The sequence below is a fragment of the Lonchura striata genome, chromosome 3, assembly GCF_046129695.1.
Source record: "Lonchura striata isolate bLonStr1 chromosome 3, bLonStr1.mat, whole genome shotgun sequence".
NCBI lineage: Eukaryota > Metazoa > Chordata > Aves > Passeriformes > Estrildidae > Lonchura > Lonchura striata.
Genome location: NC_134605.1, coordinates 9,687,550 through 9,714,130, shown reverse-complemented (window position 1 = coordinate 9,714,130; position 26,581 = coordinate 9,687,550). Strand labels below are relative to the sequence as shown.

General features: G+C 35.4%; 1 protein-coding gene across 1 annotated transcript in view; it reads right to left on the bottom strand.

Moving 5' to 3' along the window:
* GPATCH2 (G-patch domain containing 2) overlaps positions 1 to 26,581 on the bottom strand; it is a 118,574-nt gene that overhangs the window by 69,189 nt on the left and 22,804 nt on the right. The window contains exon 5 of the mRNA XM_021547590.3: positions 26,109 to 26,188. Coding sequence (XP_021403265.3) covers positions 26,109 to 26,188 — 80 coding nt within the window. The remainder of the gene's footprint in view (positions 1 to 26,108; positions 26,189 to 26,581) is intronic.

Here is a 26,581-nt window from a genome sequence, read left to right as displayed (position 1 = left end):
TTTTTTTTTTTCCAGAAGAATCAAAATGATATAATCAAGAGTTCAAAAAATAATATGCATTTTTATCTATAAAAGCAATCTGTTGTGTTTTTAGAGCAGGTTCTTAGAAAATACTATCATTTTGAGACTTTTCCTTAATTTAAAGTGGAAGCCAAACACCTGCATGACAACAAGAAGCCTTATACTGAAAATAACTTCCCTGCTAAACAGGAAATGCTCTGGGCATGTTTCTTCTCATTTCTGTTCCCTTCTGCTTTCTACTTATCACTCATACAGAAACATTAAGAGGCCAAGCTATTACACTAGACAGAGACACTGTTAACAGATGAGCTCCCTATATTGGTCAACAGCTTCACAGAATAAAGGTTTTGGACAGAGGATAAAAAGAACAGCTTTGATAAGGCAGTCAAGCCAGGCTGTGACTGTGGTTAACATTCCTTGCTGATTTAATAGTGGTAATTCCCAAGATAGGCATTGCTTCTGATGTAGGACTACCAAAGCACTTGAATTTAAATGTTTCCCTGTAAAATTTAAGCACTTGGTCAAGTGCATAAATCTCTATCAAGAGATTGCATGCACCCTTTCAATATTGAGTACTATTCAGTTAGCCAAAAGGCTAAGTGAGATTAAGTCTCTGCCAAAACCGGTTCTTAACCACTCAATTAAGTCTGACATGCTTTAAGAGACAAAAGGTGTTTAATCAGTTGTTACAGATTTTTCTGACAGCTTGAGTGTATGCACTTTACTCTGTTCTTATTCAACTCCCAAAACTTCTACAACATTACAATATATCAAGAAAGACAACACAGCATACTTCCCATTTTCAGACTGGATACACACTAGTGCCAAAAATAAATATGAAGATTCAGGATAAATAGGAAAGACAAAGTAAAGCTGGATGGTGACATGAAAGATGGTCATTAGTCCATCAAACCTAGACAGGTTTCCAAACAACTTGACATCTTATTTCTAAATTTTAACTTAATCAAAAACTAAATGTAATTTAGGACTAATTTAGGACAAGCTCTTTCCCAGGAGTAAAGAGCTTGTCCTAAGTAACTCATTACTGTTAAAATTATCTGTCCTGCATATCCTTTTCCACATTCACATGTCACAAAGGTGAAGCTTATCCCCTTCTCCAGATCACTTCCAGCTCACTACAATGATGGCAAAATTAACCTCAAAATAAAAATCTGTGTGTTTTACCGTTTGCTGTAGTGGATTGAGGCAACTCAGAAGTCAGTTATAATTCAGAGCTCTGGTAAAATGTAGGACAGAAATCACATGGCCTAGAGCATGAAGGTTATGAGCTAGGATAGAATTAAAGAAAGGAAGAAACTAAGCAAGCCTTTGCCTTCCAGTGGCAGGAGACCATTAGATCAACTCAGCTACCCCGGCAACCTGGCATTTCAAATTTTCAGACACGTTTTCCTTAAATATTAGAAAGTCACAGTATCCATCTCAATTCTCATTAACTGAAAGACTGAAATAACTTTGAAAACAAAGAAGCAGTATTTTTTTTCCTTTAGGTTTCCCACGTAATTCAGATAATGCATCACACCTGGAAGAGGCTTACTGAATTTGTGTGACCCACTATCAGTCAGTAAACAATTCACATGCAGAACTGCCTCCCTTTGCATCAAATGAATTGTGTTATAATGGAATGAGTGTGATACTTGAAAGAATTGCTTACAATTGCACATACTAGAGAAAAAGATAGCTAAGTCTAAATTAAGATGTTGGCTATGAAGTTTCCAATAGGACCTTGACATGACTGTTGACCTACTCATGACATGATCACACCAGTAAGGATTTGGAATTCTATTAGTATTACCAGAGGAAAAAAGTCAAGGAGTCATCAGGAAAATAAATCTATATCTGCTACTCCATCAGCCAATTACTGTTGTTAAAGTGGAATTAGATGAGTATTGACAATGTGAAGGGGATAAGGATTAAGCAGATGACAGAGCATACATCTAGCATTGCTCTTCTGGCTTTTTTTTTTTTTTTTTTTTCCTACAGAAAGCCTTAAAAAAGCCCTCAGATAGGAAAGGAATATAGTATACAGAATCCAGTGTTGTACCTCTGATCATGTCCTGAAGTAGCAGTTATATACATTAGCCTTCCAGCCAATCACAAAACCAGGCCAAACCCCAAACCCAGTATTGGAGTCCATTAAGGCAAGAGTTTGACATGACATTAACTTGACAACTCACTTCAACCTCAATTATCTGAATGCCACATTGTAATGCAATTAAATTATGTTAGAGGTATTTTTCTAAGTTCTTAAGAACTGTTTCAGTGTAATAAATGAAACCATAAAAATTTCTCACTTAAATGAAGCAGACTTCATGAAGTCAGTGGACTTCTGACATTTAAGAAGCTAACTTCACAGCTGTTTTGTAAATCTTTTTAAATACTCCAAGTAATGGGAGAAAGGGCAGACCTGAAATTCTTACTGATTACTTATTTTGGCTGATACATCTATCAGGCTGCAAATTGGCTACAATCCCCATTAATTTCCTTTTAAACACAGACACACATGTAAAGAATGTATTTTACATGGAACAAATATTACACAAAAACTTGGCAAACAATTTTCTCCTGTGGTCCAGACTGCCCAAACACACAACCCTTTTAGTGTAATATAAAGGACATAAGTCACTCTGTGTGAATGAACAAATCTGTGTAAAGATAATACAAATTTTAATTGTTTCCAATTCTAAGTGAGGATGCTAGTAACACTGAAAAATATAGGGGGGAAAAAACCGTCAGACAGATTGTGTCAATTTTTCTTTTGAGTAAAACCTTTATTTCTGAGTGTCATTATTTTTAAATAATGAAAAGCATGTATTTCCAGCAAAAGTGTTAAATTCCTGCAGAATTACACTGCTATAACATACTTTCCCTTCATAATCAGAACTACTGAACCATGAACTCTGTCTCTATGCAAACCAAAGGAAGAAACTTAGCATAGTCAAGCAACTTTTTAGCACTGTAATAATCAGTTTCCTTATTTGGTCCAAATAAACATCAAGATTGGCAGCTGACAGTACAGGTGAAGAAGAAATTGGAAGGAATGAAATAACTGAACTTCTGGAAATTAAAATTCCAAGTGATGCTTAAAAATAGGTAGCATGGAGATGCACAGTATTGATTTATTAGTTATTACTTCTCCTGGATATAAATGTGCTTTATATACAGTACAAATTCACAGAATCACTCTGCTGTTGTTTCTGTTTGTGCTTCACCTGGCTAAACCTTGCAGAGACCCAATTCTTATTCTGGGCTACCAGAAAGCAAATGTCTGCATCCACCTTGACCCATCATTCTTGGAGCTCAAGGGATGTACCCTTCTTGAAAATTTGCCAGAAAATTTCTTGGCATTATCTTTTATCAGTACCTCAGGGAAATTTAACCTTAGACACTATTAAAACAGGAAAACACAACATTTTTAGAATATTCAGACAGAAGTTTAAGTAAGTCTTAGAGGTCACTACAGCCATAGTTCAAGACATTTAAAAAAAACATCAGCATGGTTTCTGTTCAGAAAAAAGCTTTGAGTATAATTAACTGAAATATAAATAACATTGTCTAAGATAATTAAGGATAACAGGATACTAATTACTAAACATAAATGACCTGGCCAACAAATCAATAAAATCAGTGCTTTTAAGTTTCTATTCTAACTATCTCTACCTGTTCATGATGCATTCTGAAGGGAGATAAAGCAAATGGGGAAAAAAAAAAATTAAGCAACTCTACCTGGTTTCTTACAGCTTTACACCTGACATTTAAGTGACTTTGAGGGCTAACAAAGGCAAAACTACCGATCAAATGTTGAAGCATTTATAAGGTTACTCCCACATGGGTTTCCCTCATGCTAATAACCAAGTTTATGCCAAAAGCCTTTCCTCAAGGGAGTTAATAAATTTAGGTTTGTCACTTAAGCTGGCTACATCTTTTCACAAAACTTGAGGTATTTAATAATCATTTACATCTGAACGACTGTCCCATTTAAGTGGATTGTCAAATTATCTTGGAATTTCCTGAAAGTATTGGAATGAGGCAAGAAGGAAGAAAGAAAAGTGATGACAGCTCACATCACTTCCATAGAAAACCCAGGTAAAAAAAGGCAATAAAAAATTGCCTTTCCACTAGAGAATGACAATGGATAACACACCTCTCTCCCTCTTCTTGACAAAACAGATTTATTACTCTGGATAAAATAGAGGTACCAACTCCACAGAATGTATCATCAACAACAGAGGTTATACAAATCAAGATGTACATTTCAATTATTAGAGAAAATATAGGATAAGACGCCTAGAAGTTCAAAGTAATGTCATTTAGAGAGACAAAAAGCTGTGTACAACACAAATACTGCAGGCCTCACAGCATGTTCCACTGCAATGAGGCTCTGGCAATCACTCTCAACTTACCCCTAAACACAGAAACCATACCAAATTTTCCTAAGTGTCTTTACAACATCAATGTCACTCAAATCAAGATTTTCTTAACAGTACATGAAAATGTTTCTACAACTTTCCTTTTCTTCCTTAACCTACTATTTCCACTTAAACCATCTGCTATCATAATCCATTCTTTCAACTTGATGCAAGTATTCAGATTAAAAATTAGTACTGTATTTACATAGATATTTACTTCCTGAATTACATGCATGTTTAAGTAGCTACACACCAGCCAGACGACACAGAGAGAATTTTGACCTTTTATAATTGAGAAGAAAATTACTTCAGATTTCTTTTTTAGCATCCACCACCTCTACAAATAATCTTAGTGACTTTCTAGAGGTCAAGCAACTGGAATAACAATACTTAAAACCAAAAAACATCACAACAGTTTTTAGGAAACTGGTCAGTCTCCAGGAGGATCTACCTGGCATTGGGAAAGAACTTGTGTGACCTCAGTCTACAGACAAAAAGCCACTCAAATTTATAATGTTTCCTGGATCTGCACCAGACTGACGTTCCGCTAGCAAGCTTATGCCCACGAGATGTTATTGTCCACCTTTAAATCTCAGCTGCTTTTCAGATCAGCAATCAGTAGAATAGGCTCAGCAGACAGAGAAATGGACAAAAGTTTTAACAAATTAAGTCAGAGGATGGTCCTATAGCCTATGAACTATTATACACTTGTTGATTTGCTTACTTAGAAATGAACAGTTTCACATTCAGGTGCAAGAGAACTGAGATGAGAGAGCAAGCAGCAGCACGATTTAGGTTTGTACAGATATTCTAAAAACAAATGACTATTGCACAAGCAGCTGGCTGATGACTAGAAGTGGACAAAAAATGGTGATTACATAGCCTTCTCAAAAGAGATACAACTGAAACTTTGCACTGAAGAGCACTTAAGTAAAAACAGTCATTCTGACAATTCACTACTATTACACCACTATTAAGCTTAGGAGCTTTGATCACATGTTGGGATTTATTAGGCATTAAAAAAACCCCGACCTCAGGTAGAACCTTTGTATTTAAGCACTTGTTATGAGTTGAAAACTTAAGAAGGGTCACATTTAACTGACTGCAACTTTGCATGAATTCCAAGTGCAACTGGCAGCATCTCTTCTTAGTTAATGGACATTACAAATATCTGTAACAGTGATTGAGAATAAAGGGCAAAAGAGCAAGAACACACAAATGAGTAAAATGCAGAAATATAAACTTCAACCAATCCACTAAATGTAACCTGTCTTGCCAGATCTTTTTTAACTTATTGGAAAAGTTGCTCTACTTAATATTGACAAAGAGATGTGTAAATCAATACATTTGGAACAAGCAATATATTTTAATTTAAAAATGTTCAAACTGCAACAGTAAATCTATGCACTTAGCACATACAAATCAGAGGGGTTTGCTTGTTGGGTACTTTTGACAAGGTAAGACAAGATGGTATGCAAAGCTCAGATGCAAGTAGCATTACAAACATTTTGAAAGATATATTTGCAAAAAGAAGGAACATGTTGAAATGAACTCTACTACCATTGGCTTGAATTTACCTAATGAAGTTAATGAAAAAACACCACGGGAAAACCTCTCAGTTTTCTGTTTTGCAATACATTTTAACTATTTGTTACTGTCATAAAGTTCAGACTCTGGCAGCTCTCAGCAAAATGAATGCCAGAATAAGAAAAGAAAAAGAGTTATTAAAAAAAAATATAGAAGTCTCAAATGTAAATAAAGATGCCTTATTTCTTTCCTATGGTATAATACTGCCCCCACACATTCTCCTCATGCTACTTCAAAATTGCCTCATCACCTTTCCTAATCATTGTCTCTTAGATGTGCTAAGTTTAAAAAACTTTCAGTAAAAAAATGCAAATCTAAAACCCATTACTGAATTTCACATTTTAACATGGGCCTAAGTATGCTATACTATGAAAAAAAAATAATCCAGGTATTATTATTATTAAAAAATATACTACAGTAAATAGAAGTTTCTTTTCAAGCCTGAAAAATATACTTTTAGCAAATTTCAAAATAAAGTTATTTATGATCCTTATTTTATGTTCATCATGATGGAAAGGTAATAGTGACAAAGGCAGACAAACCAGTCTTAAAATAAGGAAAAAACCTGTAGAGATTATTTCAGAATAGTCTTAAATTTATAAAGTCATAATACCATATATTAGAAACAATGATGTTACCTTCAGTGCATACACTTGGATAGACAAAAATTGTCTTGGCAGTGTTACATCTCTTCTTTGTATCTGCCCTACTTGCTATAGCCGAGAATATAATGAAAGTTTCAGCTGTTTCTGCAAATGAATTCATCAAGTTCGTAGTAATTTGAAATTGGACTACAACTTTGATCATAACAAATTAGTGCTAATAAGGCCAACTATTCTTTCAACATGGTGATATGCTAGATTTGTGATGAATGGTAAAAAAATGATTATTATTTTACTTGTGACTACAGTTAGAGAATTTTAGAAGCAAGAGCCAGCACAAATCATTCAAAGTGGATTTCAACAATTATGATCTTAAAAAGTATGAGAAACTATTTCTCATTTCTCTTCCTCCCCATTTCCTAAAACACCAAACAGAAATACATTAATGTTTAATAGCTCGCCCCTATCAAAAGGTAAAATCTAAATTCATAAATGGCTTCTGGGAAATGGCTGTGGATAACAAAATGAAAATGTGTTTTTAGAATACCTCCTAATTCCACTGGAATATAAGAATCCCCAAATATACTTGTCAAGTAATAGAATTCCAGATAGTTATAATTTCCCAGCAAGCCAGTTTGATATCCCTGAGCAAGACAGTGAGAAGTGCATTTAATATATCCTGATTGTTCTTTAAAAAGGTTTCTCATGACATTTTAGGTTGAATAAAGGATTAAATAATTCAGAAAGAACATTTATCTTATTCTTACCACTAGCAATGAAAAGTGCAAAATATCAAAAGTATATTGAAAAGAACTGCACTGTTTCACTGTTTTCCTGGGTTCTGTCTTCAAAACCACACTCCCCTCTCAGCCTTCATACACATCCCATAACAGTTTTTGAAGTACTTTGAGTAGTGCAAAAAAATCTGCTATTTCCTCATAAACTCTCAAGGATTTTTAACTCTCAAGGATTTTTATCAAAGTATTAAGAATTTTCCCCTTTGAATGAGAGAGGGTTGCTGGTTACAATACTCTATCCCTTGCAATCAAAGTAAATTCCTTCTGCTGGGATGACTGCCTTGAATCAACCTCTGCAAGGCCAGAGTTCATAAAGTTCCTCAGCAGCTGTGGTGTTGTTTTCAGCATTGACGCACTGCTAAGCAAGGCCTGTTACTGCTTTTCAGTCTCTGATGTCACCACTCCTCAATGCCAACATAGAAGTAAGCATTAGGCTTACTGTGACAAATAAATGTATTTAAAAGGACTACCAAAACCAGACAAACATTGTGGTAAGGAAGGAAATGAGGAATAAAGAATCCTGCCAAAAAGACCTAAAAGAAAATGTCATGAAAATCCAAGGGAAAAAACACAGAGAAAACACCATGAAACATTTCTGGGAAAGGAGAGTCCAGGCAACAATATACAGCAAGTGGTTTTTTCCCTGCATCCTCTTTCAGACCTGCTATTGCAGTGGCACTAAGTGGCAGTCCCAGGTAGGACTAATGCAAGAAAGCAGGGAGGTTCTGGTTTATTTTTTGCCTTAAATAAGACAATTACACAAGACATTTCTAGCTTATATTTGTACAACACAGAACTCTTAACATTCTCAAAGATATGAAGATGAATGGTCTGGGGTGATCAATGCATGCAGTGGGTTACAGGATAGGAACCAGACAGAGCACGATGGAGCCAGCAAGCTGCCACTTCATGTAGTGCCTCTCCCAACACTTGCTTCTACTCATGCCTGTGTCCCCTGAGCCCTAAGGAACAATACACATATTTCCTGTGGTATCTGGAATTCACACATCTAAGTCAGAGAGAGGCCTAACTGACCAAATCTGGCAATTTAGACAGAATGCTAAGGATGGCATGAATGTGTTGCAGCATATGTTGCAGTTGAGACGGCCACAATACACACAGTATCACCATACAATTTCAGAAGGCTTTAAGCATTAGCCCATACAGAGCAACATCTTACCACATCAGAAGACTTCAGGTGTTTGCCCATACAGAGTAACATCACTTCAGAAGGCTGCAAGTGTCTGCCCTACTTGTTCTTTAGCCCAGCTTTTTATAATCTTTGTCTTGCATGCTTTACACCTGTGTGCCCTCTGTTCCCTTTGGTGGCTGGTCAGTACACCTGGACACTCCATGTCTCATTCCCTTCAATACTGCTCACCTGCTTTTCACAGCTGGAGCCCAGCCACAGCCCCACTCCCAATTACCAAACTGAGAGCCTACAAGACAGTATGGCACCCTGCTAGAAACCCAGTGATACAGCACAGCACAAAGAATCAGACTCCTAGAAATGAGAATCTCAGGCATTACGGGTTGAAAAGGCTCTTTCTCATTGTTTTATAAAATAAATCTTTTACAATTATAATTTTTTTAGTAAATCTACGTAAGATTTATTTAATAAATACTTGAGCATAGAGAAACACTTTGCATTTATTTTTAACAATGAATACTATAATCTGAATAGCACATCAGCAAGAACAACCTTTTCTTTTACCATACCCCCATTTAAAAATTCCTTTATTTAATAAATATGCATCTTTTCTGCTACATGCTTTACATCAAAGATCCTTCCTTGTTCTTCTTAAAGACCATGCACTATAAACCCTATTCTGCGCCACCGATTTTAAATTTCATCTATAAAAGTCATTTTACATATACCACAAATAACAATACATGCCCCAGTTTGAATATTAAAGCTGTAATTCAATTTCAAGGTTCTTCTGACAGTATTCTAGTATCACACTTTTTTTTTCCTAAGATGCTACTTGAATCCTTTTTAGTAAATTCACAAACTACCACAAATCAAAGCTTAAAAGCTGATACATTTCATCAGGAACTTTAGTAAAGCTTGTTGCTATCCATGCAAAAGTACTGAGGAGGTGGTCCTATAGTATATTACTAGAAATTAACAGAAATAGTTGAAATTAATGAGAAGCTACATGAGTCCATGCTTATAATTTATATCCTAATACACATTCACTTCAATTTGCTATGTATTTTCTTCTTGCATCCCTATCAAACAGAAGGAAGGGTATTATTTGCTATTAAGACAGATATATGAAAAACCCACGTAGAGATAAATCCATATTTAAAGAGTGTAAACTCACCTAAGTCTCTGTTCCTTAGACTTTATTAGATTTACTTATTCAGAGATACCTAACTATTAGACAATACTAGGCTTTGACTGGATGAAAGAGAATTAAATTTAGCTTCTATGAATCTGGTTAATAGTCTCAATGCAATGTAGATAGTGGTCAGGGACTGGCCTGCGCCAGTCATATTTGGCTCCATGATGAACAAAATCACCTCACCGTACACCAGAATGGGAGCAGGAGTCCCTGCTGCTTCTGTGAAAAGAGTATTTGGGAATGGGAAGCAAAAGCCAAAGGGAGACGCACACAAGAGGATGCAGAAAGGAGATGCCAGAAGGGGACAAATGGTGAATGGAGGAGATGCAAGAGTGAGACCCACTGATCTGTAGTTCCTCGGATCCTTCTTTCTCTCCTTTTTAAAAACAGAAGCAAGGCTTCCCTTTTCACAGTCACTGGGGATTTTGCCTGATAGCCATATTTTTTCAAATATGATGGAGAGTTGCTTGGCAACAGTATCAATCAGTTCCCCCATCCCTGGGATGTGTGTCATCAGGTCACTTGTGGCTGTTCAGCTTCATCAAGTGATCCTGAATCTACCCTTTGCTTATAGCAGGAGGGACGTCATTCCCTCCACATCCACACAAAATCAGGCACTTGAAGCTGTGTTTTGGGAGACATCAGCACAAACAGCCAACTCACATGTGGAGCCTGGAACAATTCACATCACACACTGCCTCCTCTTCAAATAGGCAGTTCAGTTACGATGTTGTGTGCATGTATGCAGGTTTAAATAGCTATGAAAAGGAAACTTTGGGTATCATCAGGAACAGAAAAAAGACTTGAGTTAGGTAAAAAAGGGAAGGGGAAGTAAAAACTCCTGTAGCTAAATTTTGTCAAAAGGTAGTAGAAAAAAAATCCTTAAACCAAAGTTCTTTGAGATGGTCAAGAATAGTTGTATTTGCTAACTGCATTGTGTATATTGCCTACAAGCAAACATGACATTCAATTAAATCTTCAACCTGTTGAAAATGTATGTTCAAAGTCTGCCATGTGAAATTTAGGACAGTAAACACTCCAACCCACAAAAACAAGCCAGTGCTTCCCAATGGGAACAAAAATACATATGGAATTCAGAGACATCCACAGGCAGGAGAGCACACAATGCCTAGCCAGACAAAGGAAACACTACCATAATAAGCCAAGGACTGGTATAATCCATAGTTCTTAGGTCAACTTGCTCCACCTGGAAGAGGCTAAACAAATTTATAAAGAAAATACATGGCAAGACAGGAAAATCTCAAATGGGTTCTCCCCAGTCTCAACCTTTCACAACCTACCATCCTGCTGCACACAACGAAACCTCACGGCACTGCCTGCCAAAACCCCCTCCTTGTCTCACCTCTTTCATTTGACACCTTTAAGATTAGCCATTGCTGCACAGTAGGTGAGACCCTGCCAAACATCAGGAGACCCTTGATCAGGAATAATCAGAACTGGGAGAATTGATGAGATTCCCGTTTTGGGTTGATTGATGAGGATTGCTGGCTTGGGTTATCACTTTTGTGAGAGAAAACTCAAAGTGCCTGGGGTTAGCCAGCCTTCTCCAAATTGCTTGTCAGACAAGTTCTGGAATGCATAGGTGCTGCTGCTCAAACAACAACAAGCAATAGAGTTTTCCAGGCCACACGACATCTAGATCATACTAAACAAAACTAGATACATGGATCAAGAAGACTGATCTCTATAAAGAATACAACCATAAAAACTTTATTAAGACTGATGCACAAACCTGGACAAGTACCATCAGCTTCCTCAGAATGCTCAGTTAAAAGATGTATGCTAAGGAAAGCACACAAAGCTTGAAAAAGTCTGCTTTGAGAGAATTTGTGCCAGGCATTTTGCCAAAGGATAGATCATTAATGGTTTTGATGATCTCCCCTTGGAGAAGGGGCTGCCAAGACAAATCCTCTTAGTTATACTAGTGAGGTTAAGTGAGGTCAAAAAGTCCCACCTCTCCCCAGCTGTGGGCACTTCACCAGTTTGATAATTTTGATAATGAAATAAATGAATGCTTTAGGTGTTTACATTTAATTAGTCTGATGCCAGCAGAGTTTCTAATAACCAGTATTATACTTGGGTTTGTGTCTGCTTTGATTAGCTCTCTTAACGGCCGACCAGCTCTGTCACCCTACTGGAATAATCTATTTTGCGCAAGTCAAGGCCATTTGAGACCTCTGGGCTATGTGGAGGCTGACAGCATGGCTGGCCACTTCCAGCTCCTCCAGCAAGACAGCAAGAATAAAGAGGACACCAGATGTACCTGAATCTCCAGGCACTTTTCTGTCTCCCTTTAGGTTAAGGTAGACACAAGAGCCTGTTTATTTTCTTCTGAAGGCAAAAGAAACAGTTGCACTCGGTAACACACTTTGAAAGCTGCTGTGCACAATACCTCAAGGATATTATTTACCTTCCAAAGCAAGAGTGTCTAAACATTCACCTGTTCCCTAAACACTTCTATGCACAGGAGGCAAGAATTAATCTCCTTTCAAGAATAATACTTGTACAGTTGATCTCTATGGTAACAAAAGCGCAACTTAAAAGCAGTTGGTGTAACAACATTCAGTATCCCATCAAAACAGTTGGCTACCAAAAATACTATTTGTGGCTATTCATTCAAGCACATTCTCTACATTGTTATGTTCCTGTTTCAATTATTTTGAGATTAAGTTTCTCTGCTTTACTAATTTAATGAAAAACTGTAGAAGAAACACATAAAAAAAAAAAAATCCAAATATTTTGAACAGAAAAAAAACACAATAACACTGACTGAAAGGGCACCAATTTCTCTCCAAGAACCAGCAACAGTGTATCAATTGTCAGATACAATATTGGCTAATTTTACTGAAAGCTTTCTTGGAAAATATTTTCTAATCCCTCATCACTACATGGTAAACTAACAGACTATAGATACAACGAATGCAATCAACCAAAATTTGTGAAGAGCAGTTTCATATCTATTAACCTATAATTAAGAGACCACTAAATAATTAAGGACCTATTTCTCCAAGGTCCCACAACCACTTAATACATCACCACAACTAGACACAGATAGTCATATAAAAAATTTTCCATGCTCATGACAGATATTGGGCCTGCTGCCCTCTAAGACTGCTGAAGAGCTCTGATCATACCACCTGCAGTAGTAACTCCCCTGAAACAAGTGAGGTACAAACCTCCCTTCACAGAAAAAGAATTTAAAAAACCCAAAAATAATCCCCCTTACCAAAGTCTTGAAAGAGCACCCAAGCAGACTGCTTTTTAGAAAGTACCTTTCCCCACCCCATAAAATCTAAGAGGAAGAGAAGATTGTCATGGAACATCTGGATAACCACTATAGTTTGCTACTAATGGGTTATTATTGATACTTGCTTATGTTTTGTTATTTTGTGTTACTTTAGAATATACACATCTCAATACTTTTTTCAGAAGTTGTGCTCACTGTTCTGATTCAGAAGAGAACATATTCCTTCTGAAAAGACAAGAGAATTCTCTTCCATGCAACATATGCACTTTCTGAAATAACTAAAGCATCCTGGCAACTATAAACCCTGAGAAATGACACTATGAATGTAGTTCTGAGAAAATCATGCTTTGAAGCTTGAAAGAGTTTACACAAAGTTAAAATGATCACGTGATTCTAATTTTACAATTGTTACAATATCAGAGTTAATTTACAGCCTTGCATCAGTTTACACCATTAAATATTCATTCTACCAGTTACACTTACTGATGCTTGTTTGCTCATGTGCTTCTTCCAAGCACAGAAAAATGCCGCACAAAAAGAATTATTGTACTAGATCATGCATCTTCAGTTGCAAATGCTCATTTCAAAGACCATGTCTTTCTGGATCTTGCCAATTATTAGCACTAGTTAAGCAATTTGCACTTCCCCAAGGCAGTGACAAATACACATTTAAAGAAATTAAATCAGACAACATTTATAGTGATTGGCTACAGCACGAAACAAGCATACACAGACCCTCTGTTGTTTATCTAATTCTACGGCAGCTTTCTCTGCCTTTCTCTTGTAGTCTGTAGTCCTACCCACTACATAGCTCAGAGTAAAAAGTCCTAAGGGGAGGTCACACAGATTTATATCACTGCTGGAAACTCTGCTCTGTTACAAATGTTTTTGACTCTATTCATAACACATTATTACAATTAGAAATGGAGTAGCACTAGGTGGTTCTGGTTTTGACAATTTAAAGAGGCAGTTTTCACCCAACTTACTCTTGAAAAATGTTAATACATGATTATGACACATGTATCCCTCAGTAAGTACTCTAAGTATTAGATTTGTATTTGTACATAATTAGAGTAATGCTTAAAATGGGCAAAAGAATCATACTTCCATTTCAAAATAAGAAATTAACTTTGAGAGAGAGACATGAACATATTGACATTATTTTTAGATAAGCAGGTAAGACCTGTAATTAAAGCCTGATCTTTGCCTAAGAAAACATCTGTTTTCTTCACTGTGTAATTAGTAAAATTAATGAATTTCAATCCATCCACACAAATGATTTTTTTAAGTTTGAAATCAATCACTTTAAAGCCCAAGATGCTTTTAGCTACAAAAACTTGCCAAAAATTGATACTGTAGATCAAGTTCAAATTACAGCTATAATTTTCTTAGAGTTATGTTCAAACATTTTTTAGCCTCCTTCCTCTATTCTGCCAGTGTTCACATTTCTATTATAAACAAAACATACTTGTGTCTTTAAGAAATTTGAGATGGCTACATACTAAATTAACCTTTTCATACATAATTCTTGTCAGAAATCTGATTAAGATCACATTTTTTAACTGGATCATAACAGGAAATATGCTTATTGGGAGATTTGTAAAAAAATAAGATTAGCCCCCTCTGAAACATTATATACAGAGCAGAAAAACTGCTGAACAGTGAACACAATATCACAACACACATTAGAATATCAAACATTAGAGAAATTTCTTTTAAAATATGTTCTTAAGAAAGTGTTACTTCTAAGAACATTACATGGCAGGTGACCACACTTAGAGGTTAGCACTGGATAATTACAGACGCTGCAAATAATGGGGCTTTGGCAATCACCACTATTGCCATTGTATTGCTGCCATAAAAGGACAGACAACAAAAGGAGGCTTCTATCCCACCACCTTTGGGTTCTCACTCACAAGGGCAATTCCGACTGCCCATATTAAAAACCTTTGACCAAAACCTATGTATGTATCTTTTCATCTGCTTTAATTGTTTCAATCTTCCTCTTTGACTCAGAGATATGTACAGGGAAAAACCAGCTAACAATCTCATAAGTACTTGTTTTATAAATCTGGCCCTCAGTCAAGAAGTTGCAGTGAAAAGTCTTTTAATCACCTTTCTGATCAGAATTTACTGGATTGGATCTAAGTTCAAGGGTATTAAAATGTGCAACGGAGACTATGAAAAAATGGCTGGGTTATAGATTTTAACTTCTTAACTAGAAAATTGACTCAAAATAGATTTTCTAATTTACAATGAATCAAAAGAAAAAACATTAGACCATAGCAAAAGTGGCACAAATGTATCAAAAAGCAAATGAATAAACATTTGAAAAGATTTATTATTAGAAATCGTAATAAATTTTGGAAAGATGAATCGATTTTAGTTAAAAGGTATATCTGACAATTTATTGGGCGGGAAGATGCATTATTTTCCAATTGTTATCCACCTACAGTAAAACTGATTTGTGTCCTATTGTATTTTATGGAAAAGGAGAGAGCAACTTTCAGTGATTTAGATTAAATGTATTAATCATAACCAGACACTGTGAACTATATATCTACTATTAAAGAAGATTTTTGACATTTAATTCTGTAGCAATATTTTGGCTCTGTACCACTCTTCCTAAATCCAATTCCTGCTACAGTTGGCAGATTTCTCCCTTTTAATTTTATGGGGCTTAAAGTAGCATTTAACCACCCATGCGGTAAATAATGCAGGATTAGAAATATTTAGTGTTTTGTTTCCCTTTGAAGAGAACCAATCCATCAACCCTCAAATATTTTAAAAATATTTTCCACATTCTAGTAATATTTAATATAAGATTCAGTAAAACGTCCTATATAAATGAAGTTGTTTTCCTGAAACAAAAAATACCCCACATTAAATATTAAAGAAAATATGCATCTGCATCACCGATATAGGGGAACTAATTTTATAATGATACTGCTTTATGTACAAAGAAAATTTTAGTAAAACCTTCAGAGTTTTTAAACTTGATAGTCACATAATATCTAATACTTACTCTCAATCAGAAAAAATACAGTGAAATGTTCTCCTGAACAAGGCATAACAATATATTTTATAATATTTATGCCCAACCTAAAACTGAAATGATAGTTTCTATTTATGCACAACCTCCCCCTCCTCTTTTTTATGCAGTCACTGCCTATGTTTTGCTTTAATGCTATATTTTGCTGCATGGAAAATTGAGTTTAGAATAACGTTTCAGAAGCAATATTCTTAGAATTCTTTTAGGTAGTGCAAATAGTCTTAAATTGCCTTATACCCACACCAACATGTAGATTCCAGGTTTAAAAAAAAAAACAAAACCACAAATAAGAGGTGCAGTATGACAACAAAATCTCAACTGTGACATGCACAATACTTTATTTTCCATAGCATAACAGTGTGACAGAAAATGGGAAAAAGTTTTCTCTAGTTTGACCATATACTCCAGGGAATAAAAATGCAACCTACTTGCACATACTGTATGTATCTGTTTAGGTCTTTGCAAAATAAGGCTTTTTGAAGCCTTGTCCAAAGCAAAGAGGTCTGGGCAAAGGAAAAGTGGGGCATATTTTCTCTAAAAAGATCTTTAAAGTGAACTACATGAGTGTTTAAAGAAATACACATCTAAAGCAAGACAGCTGAAACAGTCTGCCCATCAGCTAACAGTAAGGAAAGACGACTCCCTAAATAAGTAACTTTCAGTTCTCTGAACTGAGAAGTTTCTTCCTTGACCTTTAAAACCAAGATCTGCAGGAATGGCAAGTCAAAACTGAGAAATAACAGAGTGAGAAAGTTAGTGTCCTATTTGTGAATGCAGGTGTTTAAAACCACCTGTCAAATCACCTATCCAAAGCTAGTAGTGAGAAAAACTATCCACGGTAAAAATCTGATCAGGAGCAAGTAGAAGAGTGCTGAATCTAATTGCAAGGGGCTGAGTGGAACAGATTTTGAGCTGTTATCAAAACTGTTGGACTGAAGTGTTCACTTGATCAGTTACAAATATTTACACTTCACTTCAAAAAGAAGCTAAAAAAGCACCTGCTATACGTTGCATCTGAAGGGACAGTAATTAACAGGCAAGGACTAATACACTCTTGAACCACTCCAGCTGCAAGTACTAATGTTAATAAACCTTTTCTTCTTGTCCTCTTTATTCCTAGACACTCTATGTAAATTGGCAACTAGGCAAATGGTTTAAGAACACAAAAACTAATAATGACTATGCTTTTGAAAACATCATGCCAATGTTTCATGTAGGGCTTTCCCAGAACATCAAAAATCCATGAAACTTAGGAGCTTTGAGTTTTTCTGTGACTCACCTCACAACTCACAGCTTTCTTAAAGCACTGTTATCTTTGGGAATGACCTTCCCATTCTAGGATTGCTTATCACCATTTTATTTAAAGTTAGCACTGCTGTCTCTGATGCTTGATAAATATGTTTTATTAAGTGTTCACTTCCAACAGACCTTAGAATTGAAGATGTTGCAGAAACATAAACAAGGCCTACATTTCTATAAAAAAAAGTTCTGCATTCAGTTATATGCTTCCTTGCTTTAAATACCATGTGGTAACTGTTGGAAGAGGCAATCCCTGAGAAGCTTTGAGTAATTTTTGCCTTCTCAAAACTACACTCTCAATATGCACATTTGATTTTCTTATTTCAAGAAACCAAACAGTAGCAAGTATGTCACTTTTCCAGCTGAGTCAGAAGTAAGGTCAGTACAACAGCTGTGGTTTGCTCCACTCCTTTCTGGTTGTGTTTAACGTGTTTTAGAACACTGTCTTTAAATCTAACTGAAGTCAGAGCAATCAAAGAGAATGGCAGAGGAGGACTCTTCCATTCCTGTATTACCTCTCACATGAGAAAAGAAGCTAAGTAATTTTCTTGGTCGACTCAACTTCAAAACAATACATCATGTATGTTTCCTACTTTCATTTCTGTCCTGTATTTTGAAGTAATTTGATATATGCACTGCCATGATGAATTGCTGGAGAGAGTATTACAGATCCAGTTTAATTCACTATTTTTGCAGTACTTCTTACTCTGGGTAGAAGTCATATGAACTCAAGCTGAACATACAACCTCCTCTCCCCCTGCAACCCCCAAATTTAAATTGGGGTTTGCATTTTGGCTTTTGTTAAAAATCAAACAACATTAAAATATTTTCATCATTGCCTTATAGTAATGACAAGAAAGGTAAGCTGCTAATGCTATCCATCACTTCACACAAGATTTTTGGAATATGTATTACATAAATGAAATTCTAACAGAACCAATGAACAAAATAAATGAGTGCATCTGAATATAAACTGCTTATCTTAGAACAAATCTAGGTGGTCACTTAATAGGCTTAACCTAGATACCTAATGGAAATTCTCTGCTTACCTCTGGACATCTAAAGTGGCTATATTCATTATAGATGACCACCATATGAAAGGCAACATAAAAAAAAAAAAAATTCAAGTTGTTCCATCTATCAACAGCCCTGATGGAAAAACCTATTCATGTGAATGAGCTACTATGGGTTGAATTACCAAGAAACTTCCAAGTGTTTAAGAACTGTACTTGTTTTTGGTTAAGAAATAAAAAACCAATGTGTTAGCTGAAATCCCTGGCATGATTTTCATGATTTACTTCATGTTTATGATGTTATTACAAAATAAATGAGATGTTGCTTATCAGGTAAACCACAGTATCTGTGCAGGTGTTCCTTGCCTATTACATATGTTTTACTACCTATTCTCAGCATTAAAGGATCAACTCCTCCATCAAGCTCAACACAAGGAAATCCAACACCTAACTTGACTCTGGATACAAGATGCTGTTCTACCATTAACTGTTCAAAATGTTGCTCTTGAGGCATTAATAAGTTTCCAAAAGAGACACAACAGTGAAATCCTTGCAGAAAATATACTAAGTGCAATTACATTTAAAGGATTTGTTTTTTCCATTAGAATTGCAAAAAACCATAAAACATCAAAGAACCCATAACACTTGGAAAGTCAAAATAAGCAAATTCCAAATGCCTAGAGAAGAAACATTTCATGCAGCCACACACCAGAAAGCAAGATTTCTTTTAAAGTGGCAGAAAACAAGACAAATAATCATGTTGCTTCATATTGTGAGGTCAGAGGTTTTAAAAATCATTATTATCTGTAAAGACTGCTGTAAAACTGTATTAAATGTGTTTTCAAGACAGACACTAACTGGAGAATGAAAGGGATATCATAATGCTATTTGTCCTCCTTAAAAATAAACTTAAGTGAAATTGTAGATGACAATCATTGGAGCAGTTGGGTTGAGGTGAATTACAAGAAATACTGCTTAGCCTAACAGTTCATAACACTTGTCACCATGAATAAACAACAGAATGCATTGAAAAAACTAAGCAGCACATTTGGCATTTCTGAGACTAATGCTGGAGGGCAACTGCTTTTCTGAAGTGGGATGCTGGTTTTGACACTATACTTGAGAGTCCAAGAAGAGACTAAGTCACCACATTCACTTCAGCTAGACAGAGATTAATCTTTGATGGTTTAAGGGTATGCTTTGATTGTCACTGCAGGTCAACTATACCAAGAAAAAGCATTGTGAGCTTTGTGACACAGAGTTATCTCTTTTTGTGGTTATGCATGAAAGATACTTACATTTTGTTAAGTATTTTGAAAGATACTTACATTTGATAAAGTACAGTTGTTATCTCCATAAGCTATTAATTGGCTACTGCATGTAAACTTTTTTTTTTCTTGATAGCCACAGATTTTGTAAGAATCAAGGCAAGACACAATTCAAGACTCTACACTAATTTACAAGGTAAGTGATACAGAAGAACAAATAAGAAACCAGCAACTCTTTTCTGACTAATGAACTGCAGCTTCTAGTGAGACAAATGCTGTGGTATCATTTGTGCCTCTTTACTGATTTGATGACACCACGATAATTGAAGATTTTCATTAGACAATTTCAGGTGACACAAAAATCACTGTCACTTAATGCAAACAGTTTGTGAGGCAGACTTCACTTAAGCACAAATCTTGTAAGTGATAGGTAAAAATCACAACCCTTCATAACAATGACATCAACATTGACAAACCTGACCTATTAATTGCAGTGCTCTGCCTTGAACAATCACATACAAACCAACTGTGCCTTACATATGGACACTACTGCTGGTGCTATTAGTGATGAGAAGCACTTTGAGAACTGACCTACCATGAAAAATGATACAGGTGTAATTAGGATCCTTTCAATGAGGAAGTACACTAAGCCATTATGAAAGTCACTAAGCAGCTTTAATCCTCCATCAGGTGCTTCCCATAGCAGATGGAAGTTACATTAGGCTTGCACTGGTGTAAGTGAAAGCTTTAGCAAAAATGCACTGAAAAATTAATTTGTGGAAAAAAGAAGTTCTTGCTATGTGGAATACATGATGAGGATTAAAACATGTAAGCACAGCGAGTAGTTCCTCCAAAAAAGTACAGATGAAATTAAACACATCACAGATACCTCAACATTATCCACAATATTTACATTTCATTTTGAAACCTACATTGTTTATGATGAGATTTTGAAATTTGACTGAAGCTTTTTTCCCCTTTGGTTCATAGGTTTGGGTTGGAAGGGAAAGATCCTCTAGTTCAGCCCTGCTGCCATGGGAAGGGACACCTTCTGCTAGATGTCAAACTATTGTTTTCTCATAAAATAAAGCTGTTTCAACATGACTAAGTTTTGAAGTCTAGAAGTGTTCCACTTGACTCATTCCTCAGGAAAACTAGTATTTTTGTTAATAGTTACTGAACACTGGAAGAATCGAAGGTGGGGCTTACACTGATATCACAGCAGCATCTCCTCTCCTAACAACCTGGATTTTTCTGCCTGAAAAAAACATATCTGCAGGACACACACAGGTACAGGAAACCAACCTCTCCTTAAAGAAGTTTTATCCCTCTATGTTGTAAAACTAAGGTACTGAGTTAAAGAGAGGATTAAAAGTGCATGACATTCACTACATTTTGCATAAGTAAATATCCATTTAAGGTAATTACAAACAAAAAAAGGAAAAACATAACTAAGAAATGTTTTCAGTAGCTGAGAATATTTCTGATGACAGGAAATCTTAATAAAACCATTTCAAAACAAAAAAAACCCTACCCTCCTACTCGTTTAATGGTAAATTCATTTGCAGTTTTAACAGCATAATGTTTCAAAACCTTACCCTCAGAGGCCTAATATTCCTCCTCATGAATGAATCAAAGTGTGAAATTCAACAAGAGTTTAGTTTTGTTATAATCTAATACCACCACATTTCCACAGAATTTGATATAGAGACTATTGCTCCAAATGACAGAAAATCATTAACTAAATAAAATAATTAACACACCAAAGACAAATTATTTCATGCACTTCGCTGATACTTCATTGTTTTATCTGACTGTACACCACTCATTCAATGCAAACAAATCCTCCACATCACCAAATACACTTCAATTTGAAAAGCAGTGTTCTTTCAAAAGTTGCAGAGTATCCAAAGAGGCTTCTGACCAATATTGTAAAACCAGTGCCCAAATTATTCTTTAAGGAAATATTCCTTGCATCTATAACAAGATTTCTTACCCAGTAATATTTCATTTTATTTCCAAAATATTTTGACAAGAAAAAAGCTCCTGAAAACACTTGGCTGTTTCTTCAGTTAGAAAGAACTTAGAAGCAGATTTGTTTGATTTGATTTTACATTTTGAAAGCTGTTTAAAACAGCAGGAGTGCTCAATGCATCTCTTCTCCTAATGTCAATAGACTGTTAATCTGTCAACAATTTTTTTGAGAAAAGCTTTTATCTTTGAACTTTTGAAAAAAAGTCACAGGATTTGACAGAAATACCCAGACACCTTCAGATAACAGGTCCTCGAAAGAAATGTAGCTTTCATCCTTTAAACACATTTTGAATAATTACAACTGTGTATAGTCAAGCTCAGTAGCACAGCTGTGCAAAAAAATAAATCAATCCAGGAGTGCAAGACTTAATACAAGCTGTCTAATGTAATGAAAGCAAACCCCACGACACAAAGGTGATGGATGGAAAAATTGGCAGTCAAAAGAAAGCATCTTTTTTTATTGGTCATGTTTTTTGCACTTTAGCTCAGTGGAATCATTTACCCGCTTCCAGCCCAGACAGGGAATACAGGAAGGAAGAGATGACACAGAAGGGCTCTTAAACAAATCCCTGCAATGTTTCTCTCTGTCTCAGAGAAGAAACAGTGCCTAGAACCACACAAAGAATAGGTAAAACAGCAGCACTCATTCTTAAAACTTATTAAAACTATTTCTACTTATTTGTATGGAGGAACTGTGAATGAAAGTCAAAATTTTCAGCTGAATACTAAGACAGGCAAAACATTTTGAAGAAAATGAGAAAATAGTCATGTTATGTTTTCACTATTGATAATTAACTTATTTTCTTTAAAAAAGGTTTTATGCTCTCCCCAGGAATCCATCTGAGAAAAAAATGACAACCTTAATCATTGTAGGTAAAGAGGTAATTTAGTATACTACATCATAGAAATAAACCTTTACACTTTCAATACATCTAAAATGTTAGATTTCACATTTTATTCTATGAAATACAAAAGCTTTACATGCCATTTGCTAGAAAGAACACAGATACAGGAGTAGAAAAGTGATGTGTATATAAACCATATGTCACTGGATGAGTGCCAAGTATATAAACATAGAACAGAAGGAAAAAGCATTCCTTCTAAGAAATCAAGTGTTTCATTCATGGAACAGTACCTCTAAATTGCAGAACTTCTGTCTTTTCCTAACATAAAGCAATGTGAGGCTTGCGATTACTTCATCAGGTCACATGTAACTTCAGAATTCAACCAATTCAACTTGACCACAATAAGATTTGATGCAACATGTATCTTATTAAAAGTGTACATTAAATATAAAAGCAAATGTATAATTTTCCTCATTTTAACTACAAAGCTACTACTATCAACTTGGCACAGTATTAGAGAAACCATATGCTTTTCTATTTCTTTTCAAATAAAGTTCGCTGTCACAAAACAAAGCAATGAAGACATGAAAAGTCACCATTATAGTTCTAACCCAAAATATATACATGACAAACTACTTAATTACAGATTCCATTAAAAACATGGCTATCTTAAATGAACTGGACAATTGAAAGGCTGTAAGCCAGCTGTATTGAATATTCTCTTGTTTATTTTCATTTTCTTGCTCAGCCTTTTCAGTTGTCATCTGCTGTATAATTCATTCAACCTGCACATTGAAGTAAGGATTTTTAAAGTATGTGCATGCTAGATTTTTACTTCTCTCTTTCTCGTCCAGCATTGTGTGATTATTAAAAAAGTGTTTTTACCCAGAGGCAGTACACCTGATTAAAGAAAGACCCATAAGTTTGCTCAAATTAAGCAACTCATCTGTGAAACACAGGAAGAGCTTCTGCAGAGAATCTAAGTGCTAGCTGTGGCTACCTCAAATTCAAGTTTACTGTCTGGTCCATAAAGAGCAGAATTATTCCTCTGATGCTCAGCTCCCACTGTGCTGTGAACATGAGGTGAGCAAGCAGTTTCCTTGGTCCACAGCAAGCAATAGTCACACTCCTAGCCTGTCATTTCTCTTACAAAAAAACACCCAAACAGTTGGGGCATTAAACACTTTCTGAGATTGGATGAGGGTATATCGAGGTATTATCATAGTTCTTCACTCTTCCTTCCCCAAACCTGTGATCCCCAAACCAGGCTTTGCTGGCTTCTGTAATTGTGAGTCTTCAACCAAGCTTTTCAAAAAACTTAAGCCTTGACTGTATGCAAAAAGCCAACTGCATTCTCACATTGCTTGGATACAAATTACAAATCCTTAGACTGAACAGAAGATATGTGTATCTTTTAGGCAGTGTATTTTTTTTTAAACATTTTCTCCCCTTCAGGTATGTGTAAAAGCAGTGATACAGACATCAGACTCCTTGCTGCTAGAAGAGAATTCATTCACAACACAATTCTGTTCAATAACTTGAGTCTGCAGTGTTCTTTCCTCAGGATATTAATCTTTCTTAAAGCATTCTTGCTCTTCTTCACTGTTACCATCTAATAGTAGTAATTACTTTTTGCTCCGTGCTATCAGATGTCAGAGGTATTACATGCCTGTTTTTTTCATTGGATTTAAGTATCTAAAGAAGCTTTCCTCTAAGAAGGAATCACTGACAAAAGGAAGCACATGAGCTCTGGTTTATATTTGCAAAGGTAGATAGAGCAGATGTGTCCACAAACATAAAGAGTTATTAAGGAGGTCAGAAAACTGCATCTGCAGAGCTAACAGCAAATCCCTTCTATTTTTGATTCCTGCCTAAATAGTGACTCAGAAGCTACATTCACATGCCAACCTTCTTCCACAATATCATGCAAATGATATATTTAATAAATGGGGGTAACTGAATTATCAGTCTTTAGTAGATTGGCCTGGATTTTTTGTTATAAAGGGAGCTACAAAACCATCATTATATATGGGATATCATGACTGGAAGACAAAATGGGCTCCTAAGGACAATGCAGAAAGCATAGCAGAAAATAAACATTAGGATTTTTTATTATATACATGCATTCACAGTATATCTTCATCAATTGAAATTTAATCACCTTTTTACAATTTAGATGAAAAGGAAGGTTTTAGGGTAGTTAAGCCATGTATCATCAGTACCATGAAGCTAACCTATCAGTTATAATAGCTCCTATAAAATACCAGAGTGAAATTGCAATAAGCCTAGAAAATGGGCTACAAATCCCAGATATGCTCAAGCAAGCACTGAACCAAAAATAAAAATAGGTAGATAGGAAACCAAGAACTAGATGGCATTCATCTAATTCACGACCACTAACAGCAGAGATCACAGGACAAGGTTTTAAAGCATCTTATTCAGCTCCAAATGGCAATTATTGGACAGGAACTTCAATTACAAAAACATTGTCTTTTCAAAATGAATTAAATTTCTAGCAGTTCCTTTCTATTCTCTCTAGATCTAGTAACTCTTACATTTCTCAGAAGCATCTTATGTAGTGTAAGCAACTTAAATCTGTAAGTGTTTACTGTTGTCAAATAATAAAGAATATCTATGTTGCAGTATTTATTGTCGTGGCCTATGTTTATTACACCTTATAAAGGATCTCCCACATTCTTGTCTTCTTCTAAAAATTCTTCTTATAAGAAAGAAATAGACTGGGCTATAAATAATAAATTTTAATATTTAAATTTTAAAAGTCAAATTTCTTGTCTCATCATGCCCTTCTCCAAAGAAAAATTTAAAAAACTATTATTAGAAACTTATTTTAGACAAAAGCTGTAAGAAAATCCAAGTATTAGACTGCACAGAAATGCAAAGACAGGTGAATTTTTTTCTCTACTTATAAACATTGCTCCTAGGGCTGTAGGTACTAAAAAACCCCAAACATCCTATTTGTAGTTCCAGCTTTAGAACAGGCTCAGTCAAAAAAAATGCATGATCTCTATGGCAGGCACATAGATAACCTGCTTTATTTTTTTTTTGTATATACCCTTTTTGCCTGACAACACAGGTGTAAACCAAAAAAAAAGAAAACAGGGACATATTTTTCAAAGCAGTTATTTGAGATAAAAAATGACCTGAATTGTACCACAATGCATCCTGGAAGTTTTTTTATTCTCAGAAAATAAATTGATTTGATTTTCATCATAAAAGGGAAATATGATTTCATATAGACATGAAATATATACTGAAAATAGTAACTTATATACACCGACCTGCACTGAAAACTTTTTCCTTTGCTTAGTTCAAAACAAGTACTGAGAAACAGTATCAGACTTTCTCCTGCAGTGGGATGTCAAAAAAATATTTAAAAAGAGCACACATACACCCAGGAAGCAGTGGCACCAAGTCTTCCAGTTCCATTACCCATCCATAATGTCAGGGAACAAGCATAAGAGGAACATGCTTTTCTAAAAACCTCTCAGAACAGTGCACATGAGCTTGCAAAAATGAAAACACCTACCAGAGCACTCTGGTTTCCTGAAGCCTTTTTTATGTTTCTTGCTGGCACTCCATGAAGATGACTACATCTACTCTGAAAACCTACAAAAAAGTACAAGTTTATTTAAGAATATTTTCTCTACCATAGAACAAATAAAATTCACCATTACACACCAATCTATCAATATAAAATCCGTTAAACAAAACCATCTTATTGGAAAACATTTTACTGGTGAAAACACAGAGCACAGAATTGTAAAAGTAAGAGAAAGAATAAATTGTCATGAAAATTGACATTTCTGCAGCTATTCTTACTGCCATCCTGGAACTGTGGACAGTTGCAGCACAAGCAGAACATACTGAACTACAGCAGAAAAGTGATTTTTGCATCATTTACAACTTGCTCACCACTAGGAAACATTAAATCTGTCCAATCTGCAGAGACCAAGTCCTCCAAAGCAATCCAAGGATCTAGAGAATAATCCTCACAGAAGG